A 14164-nucleotide genomic window follows, 5' to 3' on the forward strand; every position below is an offset into this window, starting at 1 on the left:
GTGAACTGTATGTAATGGATGGTAACTAGACTTGTGATGGTGATCACTGTAGTGTTTATAGATGTTGAACTGTAATGCTAGACACCTGAAACTTATATAATAAAAGGAAAAAAAACTAATGTTAATGAGAAATTAGGAAACTAAATGTAACTCGTCATAATAAATTCTACTGAAATGAATGAGCTAGGATAGTTAGTTTCCCCATTTGGTTAGGAAGCTGCTGAAATTGGGCTATGATCATCCCGTTCCAGTGTAATTTGGGCCTTATGTGTTTATTTCCTCCTCAGGTGGAGGCCTGAATTTTGATCTATGTCCTCCCTACATCAGCTGCCTGAAAGTACTTAATGATCACATGACCCTGGACATGGATGCTGTCCTGTCAGATTTTGTCCGTTCCACAGGAGCAGAGCCAGGGTTGGCCCGAGATCTCCTGGAAGGTAAGGAGTCTTTGGGGGAGAATGAGAAGAGAGAAAATAAGATGTGATATTTATTGTTAGAATGATTTGGAACATTTAAGGTGATCAGAAGGACACTTTGTGTATGGTAGGCCTTACATTTAAGTTACTTCTAATAATCTACTTTGTATATGACCCACCATAATTTTAAAATGCAAAATTCCCTTTTCACCTTGAATTTTTGGGTAGCTTTCTCCACTGTCAATTTAAGCTCAGGTAATGCAAGTGAAATTTGATGTTAGTCCACTAAAACCATAATTTTACATCTGTAAGACTTCCTTTTTATGTATAAATGATTAGATTTTCATATTTGGGATCATTCATGTTTTTTGTCTTTCCTTCCCTAACTTGTATGGGTCATTCTATATAGAGTGGATTAATTTAATGTTTTCATTTAGCTGCTTTTGTTTACTTATATCTGTATGTATACGTAAGTGTGAATGTTCTAGATTTTAAGGTCCTTTAGGCTTGGCATCATGTCAGTAGGATTCTTTGTTTGGAGTCATAGTTAACAGATGCTTTTTGGTGAAAATATATAATGACGCAAATAGGTGAGCCTGTGGGGAAAGGAGCAAGTTCTTAGCACACATAGGTAATTTTCTAGGTTGTCAGCCCTTAGTAAGGTGTGGCAATATGACATTTACTTAGCCACCTGTGAGAATAGTGTTGGTTTGGAAATGGAAGATCAGGGTTTAAATTCTAGTTTGCTAATTCAGTATGGCTTTGCCCTTAACTTGTATTTTCAGTTTCATCTCCTACTACCTTCTCCCACAGTTCCTGTGCTCCAGCCAGGCCTGACCTATTTCCTTTCCCTGATCATATTAAGTTGTCTCCTAAGTCTGCAGTGTCCTTTCCTCCATTATTCTCTTGAAATTCTCCTCCTCCTTCCGGATTCAGCTCAAATGCCTTCTCTTCCTCTTGTAACATGTGTTGAACACTTCTATGTGTTCAATATGTGTGAGGCACTTGAAATATATTACTTTATTCTCACAACCATTCTGCAAAATAGGTTTTATTATGCCAGTATTACAGCTTAAAAACTGAGGTCCAAGAAGTTAAGTAGGATTTGAACCTAGGCAATCTGGTTTCAGAGTCTGGCTTTTAACAAGTGTGTTACTAGTTAATGCTTGCATGTCATCTCTCTTTCTCTCACACACACCCATGTGCACACACCCTCATACTATGAAAGAAAAGTTGAGGGTGCTGTGGAAGTTTAAGAGAGAAACCTAATTTGGATATAGAGTGCAGAAAGGCTTTTTCTGAAGAGGTGACATGTGAACTGAACACAGAAGGATGCACAGGAGTAGCAAGACAAAGGGATGTAGCACAGAGTGTTTATGTAAAAAAAAGTAGCTTATACAAGGACCCTGAGGTGGGAGAGAGTTTGGCACTGACAGTGAGCGAGGTAGGAAGAGTAGTACAAGAAAGAGTGGTAGGAAGCTGGTTAGATAAGCAGGAAGCAGAATATGGGGGGCCTTTGTAGGCCATGGTAAGGGTTGTGCGTTTCAGTGTATGTTCGGTGGGAAGCTGGTGAAGGATTTTAATCAGGGGAGTGGAATGATTGGGTTTGAGTTTCTGAACAGTGTACTGATAAAAGATATGGAACCGATTGGAAGGTGGCCAGAGATGAAGTGGTAAAATCAGTTAAGAATGTTGCCATAGTTCAGGTGAGAGGTGATAGTGACTTGGACTACAGTGGTAACAGAAGTGGGTAGATTTAAGGTATAATTTAGAAAAGGAACCAAAGGACCTGATCCTCATTTTCTGTCTCTATCTTTCTGTCTCTTGCTTTTTCCTTTGAAAGTTAACTCTGGTTGTAGTGTAAAGAACAAATTATAGAGTGGAGGGACTAAGAGCAGAGAGACTAGGGAGCCCCCTCCCAAAATACCAGGTGAAAATATGAGGACCTGAATTGGGGTAGTGACAATAAAAATGGACAAGAAAGAATAGATTTGAGAAATGTTTCAAGGGTACAAACAACCTTGAGAATTGAGTAGATAGTGAGGGAAGAGAAGGAGTGGGGTCTGAGGAATGGTGAAGAGCTGAAATGACTGTAGTTTCTGGCCTGGAGGGGTTGTGATGCCTTTACTGATTTAGGGAATATAGAAGAAGGAGAAGAAGCAAGCTTTAGGAGGGAAGTTGATGGACATTCAGTTTTAGACTGTTGACTGTTAGGAGGACCTGATTTTAAGGACTTTAGCAGACAGTTGGAGATAACTATCCAGTGCTCAAGACAAATCATTTATTCATTCATTGGTTCAGAACAAAAGTCCTCCATTCTTTAACAAATATTTATTGAGTACCTATTATGTACTAGGTTCTAGATGCTTGAACGAAACAAAACAAACAAAAATCTCTGCCCTTACATTCTAGCCTGAGAGATACTCAATAAACAATAAACATGATAACCAAGTAAATTGTAAAGTACATAGTATAAGGTGTTAGGTGCTGTGGAAAATGGTAAGGGGAATGATGAGGTAGGTTGTGATTTTTAGTTGGGTAATCAGGGTAGGCCTTATTAAGAGTGTGACATTTGAGCAAATATCTGAAGGAGATGAGGAATTGTCTGTGTAGGTATATTGGAGAAAGAGCCTTCTAGGCAGTGGGAATAGTTGGTGGAAAGGCTGTAGGTGGGAGCAGTCTTAGCACGTTTCTGGGAACAGCAAAGAGGCCAGTATGACTGATGCAGAGTGCAGAGTGAGCAAAGGGAGTTGGAGCAAGTGGTGAATCTAACGGCTCAGAAGTCAGTTCATCTGGCATGGATGATTAATACAGCTTAACTGGAGAATTATAACAAGAAGCATAACAGCAATGGCAGTAAATACATATATAATGCTTTCTGTGTGCCAAGCACTGTTTTAAGTGCTTTCAGTTAATTTAATCTTCTTAACAGTCCTATGTGGTATCACCTCCACTTTCATAGCCAGGGAAGTTGAAGCACAGAGGAAAGGTTAGAAAAGTAGGCTAGGTCATAGAAAGCCTTGAACGTCAGACAAAGGAGCCTAAACTTTATTCTGTAGGCAGTGGTAAGCCACTAAAAATTTGATTATGGAACTGAAATGATCAGAATTGTGCTGTAGAAATATTAATCTCATGGGATCCTTTAGAGTAGATTGGAGGTGGGACACTAGGTGATGTAGGAATTGAATTAAGGTGGTGACAAATGGAATAGAACAAAAAGAAGTGTGAACAATTATGCAATATGTTATTTATTGACTAATTTAACTGGAGAAAGCAACTGAAAAATCTGCTGTGACAAATCTATCCTTCAGGTTTTTTCTTCAGCAGAGTAGTGATTCTTAAATTTGAGGGGAATTAACAATTCCCTTTGATAACCTGATGGCAGCTATAAGCTCTTTCTTTAGAAAAATGCACATACCTATAACTTTGTACACAGTTTCAGGTGGTTTAGGACACCCCAGAGCACATCTAGGCTCAGAACTCTCTGGATCTCAGAATTAGGAGACCTGGGCTTGAGTCCAGCTGAGGTCCTGGTGTGAACTAGCCGTGACTTTGGGCAAGTAACTCTACTTCTTTAGGCTTCATTTCCTTTATCTGTAAAATGAGGTTACTAGGTCTCCAAGGGCCCTTTCAGTTCAGAGAGACAAATTCTGTATGCACACGGGGCTTTCTTAGGAAATAGACAATAAGTAAATAAAGAAGTTGTGGTATTCCAGATTGAAGTGTTTGTTATGAAGGAAATTAAAGTAGGGGAAGGAAAAGGAGAATGACTGAAGTGCGCATGAGTATATGCTTGCTGGTTTTGATAAGATGCTTAGAATGATGGTTCTGTATCTTTCCTCAATTTTTCTATACTCTCAGCGCCCAATTCACTTTTTGCTTTGTGTCCTGACAGGAAAGAATTGGGATGTGAGCGCCGCCCTCAGTGATTTTGAACAGCTACGTCAGGTCCATGCTGGGAACCTGCCCCCACCGTTTAGTGAGGGGAGTGGTGGCTCCAGGACTCCTGAGAAAGGGTTTTCTGATAGAGAGTCTACTCGCCCTCCCCGACCCACCCTACAGCGGCAGGATGACATCGTTCAAGGTATTGGGGTGCTGAGGGCTGTTTCTGTATGCGGAGTAGAAAGAAAGGGAGGCAGCTGCTGACCAGTCAGAGAATTTAGTGATGCTTTGGAGATGATTCCATTCCTCCCCCACCTCCCCAGCCAAATGTTCAGAGGTGACCTCAGTCTGTCCAGATGCTGGAACCCCTCACTTTCTGCATCTTGAGTGCCATCCTGTATAAATGCCTTCTTCAAGGAGACAGAGGAAGAAGAATAACGATCTAATTGTTGAGATAAGGTACACATAAAGATAGAATTCAAAGGATCACTATCATCTACCCCTTTGGAGGACATTTTGTTCATATTTATTAGTATCTGTCAAAATTTTTAAATGCATGTATACTCTATCTCAGCAATTTTGTTTCTAGGAATTTATCATATATGTGTTGTGTGTGTGTGTGTCTGTGTATGGTGTGTATACTTTTAAATAAATACATACATACCTAATTCATAAATAGACACAAAGACATGTAGTGTAAAGCTTGAAAGTTAAAGCTTGAAAACAACTTTTAATTATCCATTAGTAGAGGAGTGGTTAAATAAATTATAATCATCCATATTATGGAATACTTGGCAGCCATTAGAAAGAATTAAGTAGAACTTGATGTGCTATTTTGGAAAAATCTCTAAAATCTATTGAGAAAGGTAAGATGCAGAACAGTATATATAGCATGTTCCTGTTTATGTTTTTAAAAATTATTATAAAAGTTATTTGTGCTTCTATGTGCATAAAAAATTCTAGGAATTCCCTGGTGGTCCAGTGGTTAGGACTGCGTGCTTCCACTGCAGGGAGGCATGGGTTCAATCGCTGGTGGGGGAATTAAGATCCCTCATACCATGCCACATGGCACGGCAAAAAAATTCTAGAAGGATACAAAACGTCGCCTCTGGGGAAGGGATCAGGAATTTTGAATGAGAGGGACATTTCTTTGTAACACTTCAAACCTTTTGGTAGTAGTTTGATTTTTTACCATGGGCATGTGGTACTTTTAAAATACCTTTAAAAAGAGTTTAAAAAATAACACTATAAAATAACTTTAGACTAACTACTTACTTTGTGCATCATCCCTGGCAAATATTGGGTTAAGACCTGATACCCAATATAATTTTTAGCTCTTTCTGATAGTCATTATATATAACTCAAGCCATGCAAATGAATTTTAATACTATACTGAGCAAATTATGATCACAATGGAATATCTGCTAGAGAATTATAAGTGCCATGTATTCAAAACAAATGAAATAATTTGGGGCACTATCTACATTACCGCCTTCCTCTGTAGTATGTTAAGTAAGAATTGACTGTACCTATAAATTTCTGATAAATATGAGTATCAAGAAAAGTTATAGTAAATAATGTAAATAAATGTTATTGATGGTAGATAAGAAACTTCCTGAATGTGTAAGATTTGTCATTAATTTTCTATAACGGAAATCCTTTTCTACATTCTCCAAGGCCCTGAAAATTATCAGAGAGATTATTTCACTCAGTCTAGCCAAATGAAACTCCATTTCCCTTATTCCCTCTTCCTCCCACCAAACAATGACTAAGTTGCCAAATGAAGGGTCCCTATTATGTTGGGAAATGGAAGTGGAACAAGACAGTGTCGTGGAGAGAAGTTCAGGCAAAAGGGTAGAAAGAGGAACGTATATTTGGTGCTAATGTGAGTGCCTGTGAAAATGCCACTTTCTATGTTTCTCCAACTGTATTTGGCATGAGAAAGAGGGTCATGAAATTTGGTAGCCAGTTAGACTTACAGTTTTTCCCTGACTGGAAACCTTGTCAAGAGGTAACCGTCACCTCATGAGTGGAAAGTTCTCTGAGTGGGTTGTGTTTGTTCTAAGGTGACTCCATTTCTCATTGCAGAAAAACGCCTGTCTAGGGGCATCTCCCACGCCAGCTCCAGCATTGTTTCCCTGGCCCGGTCCCATGTCTCCTCCAATGGTGGGGGTGGGGGGAGCAGTGAGCACCCCCTGGAAATGCCCATCTGTGCCTTCCAGCTTCCAGATCTCACTGTGTACAATGAAGACTTTCGCAGCTTCATAGAGAGAGACCTCATTGAGCAGTCCATGCTGGTTGCCTTGGAGCAGGCAGGTCAGTGAGCACTTCCTTTCCCATGCTCTTCCCTCTGCTCTCCACCTCTAGGCAGCCACGCGGAGGGGCTGGGCTTGACAAGCAGCTTCTAGTCTAAGCCTGCGATCTGATTGATTGCAGTCAAACTCGGCAGTCAGTCAGAGAGACATGTACTGAGCTAGGTGCTTCTTCAAGTTAAAGAAAGGACACAAATAAGACACTTTCCTCTGGAAATTTCCTGTTTGATTGAAGGGAAACCAGATACACATGTGAAAGGCCTACAAATCAATACCTAAAAATCAGTACATGAAAAAAATACAAATGAATTATAATTGGCTCTGGAACACCTTGTGGACAGAAAGAACCAATGCTGTAGATGATGCACAGTGATGATTAAACTAAGTCACATTTATTTATACGAACCTTTCCCAAAAGATTTATTTACCTTTACAATTATGTTTGTCTTAAATTGTATTTAAAATTTGTTGGTATGATGGGGTGAGGCAGCTGGGATTTCTGGGAAAGCTAGTCAGTTATTAAAAACCTCCCATGGAAGAAGGACGGGGGGTGGGAGGTGGGGGCACAGAAAGGAAGGTCTTGTTTTTCATTTTGTGCCCTTCTATACTAATTGTGTGCATCTATTTACAATTTTTTAAGTAGTAAGCAGTTTATCTGACTGCTGTGATTATAGGCCAGTTTTTCTTTCAGTAGACTGTCCAGTAATTCAAGAAAACTTTTAAGCATCATTCATAAAATATTTTCCTTATATAAGTAATGGATCAGCAATTGTAGGATGACTACAGAATTGAGACTCATTTTCTTGGGTATTTTAAGTACTTTGTCTTATTGCTCATGTCTTTAAAGTCATACCACATACATGGTGACATGCTTACTGTCATATATGCAGATGATACTTGCATGACACTTTGAATATACGTGTTGGGTTGTTTTTCTTTTACTGATGATGGATTTGTGCTGACCTTTATTGCTACAGTGTCTGCTGGTCTCCTGACCAGAGTGAAGAAATCAGAGCCAGACCAAGTAGCCAACACAGATTTCGACCTATGACCTAGGCCTCATCATCCAACCCAGGGTTGTTCAATCTTAGCACTACTGACACCTGAGACCAGATGATTCTTTGTTATGTGAGCTGCCTTGTGCATTATATTGTGTTTAGCAGCCTTCCTGGCCTCTACCCGCTAGATGACAGTAGCATCCCCCCACCACCTGTGACAACCAAACATATTTCCAGACGTTGCCAAATGTCCCTTTGGGGACGAAATTGTCCCTACTTAAGAACCACTGATCTAACCAATTGTGCTCACCAGATTCTGATGAACCAGATATAAGTGAAGAAGATACACAGAGTAATAGAGTGATGGTCTGATTTTGGATAGGCTTCCTAGAGGAGGCACATTTGGAGTCTGTTTTAGAAATAGGGAAGTAGGGAGAACTTTATGCATCATCTGCTCCTCTCCTTTTCCTCCTGTTTCTGTAGGGCGTTTGAACTGGTGGGTGAGTGTGGACCCCACCTGTCAGAGGCTCCTTCCTTTGGCAACTACTGGAGATGGAAACTGCCTCCTGCACGCAGCCTCTCTTGGTGAGTCTAGAAAATGGTCCTTCATTCCCTCATAGAAAGGAAGCAGTAGTTAAATCTCATGTGAAGGACTTGATCCAACCATTCTTGATCTCAGACAGAAGTGATGGCTCAGAGCAAGGCTGTGTGTGTGCGTGTGCGTGCGCGCTCACTGGCGCAGGAGGAGATGGAAGAGAGCCCTGCCCCGGTTTTTCAGTCTTGTTGAGAAATCGTATGGAGTACATAGGATTTAGCACAAGTCCCACTCTGAGAACTGGCCCCCGGAAGTAATGCGCAGCAGTAAGCAAGCAGTATACTGTATGTGTATGCATATAATTCCGCTAAGTATTTATTCTTTTGGTATATAAAAAAGATACGTTTTCATCAGTCCCCTGTGAAACTTGTTTATTATTATTTTTTAATGTATGTCTAATCTAGAATAATGTATTTTTCTTTTTCTTTCTTTTTTTTCTTCCAGTTTTATTGATATAATTGACATACGGCACTGTATAAGTTTTATACAGCATAGTGATTTGACTTACATGCATTATGAGATGACTACAATAAGTTTAGTGGACATTCATCATCTCATGGATACAAAATTAAAGAGATAGAAAAAATTCTTTTTTCCTTGTGATGAGAACTTTTAGGATTTACTCTCTTAACATCTTTCATATATAACGTACAGCAGTGTAATTATATTTATCATGTTGTACATTGCACCCCTAGTACTCAATAGTCTTGTAAATGGAACTTTGTACCTTTTAACTACCTTCATCCAATTCCCCCTGCCTTTGGTAACCACAAATCTGATCTCTTTTTCTATGAGTTTGTTTGTTTTTGAAGTATAATTGACCTACAACACTGTTATACCCTGGCACACAACATGGCGATTCAATATTTCTATACATTTCAAAATGATCACCATGTTAAGTGTAGTTACCATCTGTCACCATACAAAAATATTACATAATTATTGACTTGTTTTCTTTAAATTGTTATGCCTATTTATAATTCAATATATTATTTGCCTTAGCTTTTAAAAAAAGTCCCCATTTTCCAACCACCCCTCAAGCTTTGATGCTGATTGCCATGTGCCAGACCCATCTTATCTGCTGCTACTCTGTATTTTACTTTATTTATTAAAAAAAAATTTGTTTTTAATTGGCCGCACCACGAGGCTTATGGGATTTTAGTTCCCCGACCAGGGATCGAACCCAGGCCCTTGGCAGTGAGAGCGAGGAGTCCTAACCACTAGATGGCCAGGGAATTCCCACTCTGTATTTTAATTTGTTAGACTTGGTATCACGAGTAAAGGCTTCTTGTCAGGAGTTTGTAGGATGTGGTATATCCCCCACTTTCAGGTTCTCAAAGTTTCTGAACCTCCAGAATAGGAACATCTTTTCTTTCTTGATTACCTTTCCCCCAAGTCACAGCAGGGGTTTCTTTGAACCTGGGCTTCAGCCTGATTTCCTTCATGCCAGGGTCTGTGTATCATAATTAATAAGTGGAGTTGAGTCAAGGTAGGGTGTCTTAACCATCATATTTTTTTGCCATAGGGATGTGGGGTTTCCATGATCGGGACTTGATGCTACGGAAAGCTTTGTATGCACTAATGGAGAAGGGAGCGGAGAAGGAAGCATTAAAACGGCGCTGGAGGTGGCAGCAAACTCAGCAGAATAAAGAGGTGAGGGAGCTTGGGCAGGAGCACCTTGTTTCCCAGAGTTACCTAGTGGAAACGCTCAGTGCCTACCAGTAGGAAATGTCTCCTACTTAGGTGCTTAGGTCAGTGTTACTCCTCTTGTAATCCTGGAAATGGTTGAAAATTCAGATACCACCATAGGGTACATGCCTTCTGATAGAGTTATGAGAACTGGTGTGGGGAAGTGGAGATTTGTAGAGGAGGTACCTAACGTTGTGCTTTTCTATCCTAGGCACTCAATAAGCCTTTAGTGGCAGTCTTTTGCAAAATGAAATACGACAAGCTCATAGGATTTTTGTGTTGTTTTGTTTTTTTTGCTTATAATAAGGCTAGACCAATTTTTAAGGATGTATGTTTTCAACCATTATAGAAATGTCAATGCATAAAGATAGTTTTGGCCATATATACCGTTTGTTTTTCATATGTTCAGTTTATTTGTTAAAAAATTGTAAAAGCATGAGTTTGAATGGTACTTCTTAGAAGTTCAGCAGACGTTGAGTTGAGTTTAATTGGTACTTCTCAGGGGTTTAGTAAATGTTGAGGCTGCTTTCGTATAAGAAAGCAACACTGGGAAGTTCCCTGGTGGTCCAGTGGTTAGGACTCTGGCGGTTTCACTGCCATGGCCCAGGTTCAATCCCCACCACCACGACGCAGCCAAAAAAAAAGAAAAAAAGAAAAAAAGCAACACTGGACTGTTTGTACTTTCCATCCCTATTACGGGCTGGGCAAAATATGGCCTGTGGGTCAAATCCCACCAACTGTTTTTGTTAAAAAAAAATTTTTATTGGAACACAGCCTCCCCAACTCAATTCATTTACATGTGTTTGTGCTACAGCAGCAGAATATAGAAGCTGCACATTGCCCCACCGCAAAGCCTAAAATATTTCCTGTCTGGCCCTTTACAGAAAAAAGTTTGCTGATTCCCTTCCCTTTAATAATGACGTTATACAGTTACATAAAGATAATGAGTCTTCCTATTTCCTTTTGCCCTGGTTCTCTGTCTTCTATGTTTATCTCCTGCTCTTCGTGTATATCTTTTTTATTTTTGCCATGTATATAAAGCTGGGTGTTTCTGGCATTGATATGGGAATATCTCTTCAGAAACTTAATTTCCAGCTTCTTTTCCCTCTCTTTTTATTGCTCTATCATAACTGGCCATAATATAGAACTAACAGATTTTTGTTTGTTTCAGTTATTAGAATTTTATGTTCTCAAGATTTAAAATATGGAAGTAGAATGTGTTATGTTTCCTTCTCAAAAATAAAGAACTCAACCTTAAAATTAGGATGATATTAAGATCAGAATCCGGTCTTTGATCAGCCAGTCTGCCCCAGAAGATTCCTGAGGGAAAGAAATGCACAGGGGCAAGACCAAGTAAACAGCATTCTTTATTGCCACCAAACCCCCTGGCAGTCTGGTGAGCTGAGCTGGACTATGTGGAGAGCTTTTTTTGCCTGAGCTAGAGCCAGCCTAGAGTTTGCCTTCCTCATTGTTGAATTAAGGCTATATCTGAACCTTAGATTTGACCACTTCAGAGACAGGAAGAGACCAAACCAGATCATGCCAGCTAGTAAAGTAGACATGATAGCCACAGTCAGAGGATAGGTAGGCCCAATTCCAGCTATATTAAGCTGTTATAGTTACTATTTTAAAGGTGGGGTTAGATTATGATGGTATTTAGCCAGGAGACCCAGAAATACACAAGTTCTATTCTTGGTCAGCCATCTATTCCCTCTCAAAGTCCTCAAATGGAAATACATGCCTGGAGGATAGTAGATATTGAAGGAGCGGTCTTTTTACTCCTTTTCTCAGCACATTGAAAGTTCCATATGGAAACGAGATAATTGTTTTAACTCAGACCATTCATAGCATTATAGTGGGGTGGGGAAGGGGGTGACGGACTGGGGAGCTACTTTTAGCCAGTACCAAACACCAAACAAACTAAATTGGTTTTGATTTCCCAGGCCTCCTTGTTTTGTTGTTGAAAATGGTGGTAAAACACAGTAAGAACATTTTCAGCCTAGGAGGGCACACCACCTAGTGGCTGTGTGTATGAAAACAGCAAACAAAAATAGGTGAGAGCAAGAGGGAGGCAGATCCTCATGAATGTGTATCAGGGACCATTTATCAGAGTGACCAGAGCACCCCGTATATAACCTGTGCATTGTTCTTTTGTATTTTTAGTTGAAAAAATCTGTGATAGAACTTTACACATTGAAAACAGCTTTGTCTTTTTTTTTTTATTGTTAAAGTAAAATGTGGTCACAATAGCTCTTTAATTCCTGTTATATTTGTTCTGATACCTCTCATGTTTCCAGTGTGATCCTTTCTACTATGTCAATGTGTGTTTAAAGTATAAACTCATTTTAACACTTATATAGGCCAAATATAATTAATAATACAGACTTTCTTCCAAATCATCATATACATCCTAAAGCCAATATGGTATTTTAAGATTGTTTGTACTACTCCTTCCGCTCCTTTAATAAAAATTAATAGTTTTACTGAGCATGTATTTACTGATTACTGATCACATAGTAGGTACTAGGCATATTGCATAAAACATGGTCCTGCCTCTTAGGAGTAGTAGTAGGAGATGGACATGTAAATACATAATTGCAACAAAGTAACAGGTTATGACTTCTAAGATAGAAGTCTACATAGCAGTTGAGGAGGGAGGGCACAAAGGAAGGAGTGAGTGGTTGATGTACCAGGGAGATTTAGGAAGGGCTTCATAGAGGAGTGATACTTGAGTTCTTTCCTGACGGTTGAGAAATTATTCACGAGGTGGATATGGAGTGGGCTGCTCCAGGAAGAAGGAACAACCTAGACAAAAGCTCAGAAGTATAAAACAACACGGTGCATTCAAGGAACTATGACTAATTAAATGGTACTAGAGAAGTGGGTTGGGAGCCAGGAAGCGGAGTGTGTATGCTATGCTTAAGGAGTTTGAACTGTATCTAATAGGTAATGACAGGTCTTAAAAGAATTTGTAGCAGGAAGCAAACATCATCAGATTTTAAATTTAGAAAAATCTTTCTGGTAGCATTGTAGAAAATGGATCATAAGAATGTATGACTGGAAGTAGTAAAACCAATTAAGGGTCCATTGCAGTAGTTCATGCTTAGTAATTGTTGACTAAAGGATCCAGGTATGGGATGGGTGAAAGGAGAGGAGTCGTAGATAACCCCCTGGTTTCTAGTTGGGTGTTTGGGTGATAGTGTTGTTTACAAAGGTAGGAAAACAGGAAGAGAGGGTTTTTGAAGAGGTAGAAGTTCAGTTTTGACTGCACAGAGTTTGAGGTAGTCATGGGCAGGTGGCAGTCTTCAGTAGGCAGCTGGATGTGAACATAGAAATTAAGAGGAAATCTGGGCTGGAGAAGAAGATTTTTGAATTCTGAGCATGTAGATAGCAGTAGAGGAGATTATAGTAGTAGAAAAGATAACCTAGAAAGAACCAAGGCTAAAATCATTGACACATCAATATTTTTGAGGTAGACAGAGTTCAGAGAGGTAAGAGAAAGTAGTGTTGTGTGAGCTAAACAAAAAGAAAGTTTGAGGAGATCAAATGCCACATGAAGGCTAAGAAAGATGAGAACTGAATTTGGCAATTAGAAGGTCATTGTCTTTGCTAGAGTCAGTTAGGTGAAGTAGTTTGTGGGGGTGAGGGAGGGGGCATAGGCTGGAGGGCAGATACAGAAGCTAGACTGCAATGGGTCAGAAAAGAATGGAAGAAGCGTGAGTGATCATAGACATTCTTTCATGGATCCTGACTATAAAAGGGAGAAGAGATTGGACTTTGTAGTGCAAATTGTTAGCCAAGTGGTAAGAGAATAGGGAGCGGAGTAACACGAGTGAGTTGGAATGGCTATTGCCTCTTGAACCTAGCCTCTAATTGCTTGATATTCCTTGCCTGTCTTTCACACAGTCGGGGCTGGTATACACAGAGGATGAGTGGCAGAAGGAATGGAACGAGCTGATCAAGCTTGCCTCAAGTGAACCCCGCATGCATCTAGGTACCAATGGAGCCAACTGTGGTGGGTAAGTATGTCTAACTGGAGGAGCAGGAAATAATCTTTGCTGAGTCCTCAGTGTCCAAAGAGCTCTGTGCTAAGAGGATGTTAGAAGGAGAGGAGAGAAGCCATGGCAAGGGCACAGAAGGGTGTAACAGCATGGTACGTTCTAGGAAATACAGGTAGTTCAGTATTGCCAGAATATAGAGTATGTGGCGCAGAATGATAGATGAGGCTAGGCAGTCCAGATTTTTGTGTGCCATGCTAAGGAATTAAAATTG

General features: G+C 39.8%; 1 protein-coding gene across 2 annotated transcripts in view; it reads left to right on the forward strand.

The window, feature by feature from the left end:
• OTUD7B (OTU deubiquitinase 7B) overlaps positions 1–14164 on the forward strand; it is a 53740-nt gene that overhangs the window by 30366 nt on the left and 9210 nt on the right. For both annotated transcript variants that reach the window (XM_061183555.1, XM_061183554.1), the window contains 6 exons: positions 288–437; positions 4312–4500; positions 6387–6614; positions 8092–8193; positions 9729–9856; positions 13799–13911. In XM_061183555.1, coding sequence (XP_061039538.1) covers positions 353–437; positions 4312–4500; positions 6387–6614; positions 8092–8193; positions 9729–9856; positions 13799–13911 — 845 coding nt within the window. In that variant the 5' untranslated portion in view covers positions 288–352. The remainder of the gene's footprint in view (positions 1–287; positions 438–4311; positions 4501–6386; positions 6615–8091; positions 8194–9728; positions 9857–13798; positions 13912–14164) is intronic.

The sequence above is a fragment of the Eubalaena glacialis genome, chromosome 3 (assembly GCF_028564815.1).
Source record: "Eubalaena glacialis isolate mEubGla1 chromosome 3, mEubGla1.1.hap2.+ XY, whole genome shotgun sequence".
NCBI classification, from domain to species: Eukaryota; Metazoa; Chordata; class Mammalia; order Artiodactyla; family Balaenidae; genus Eubalaena; species Eubalaena glacialis.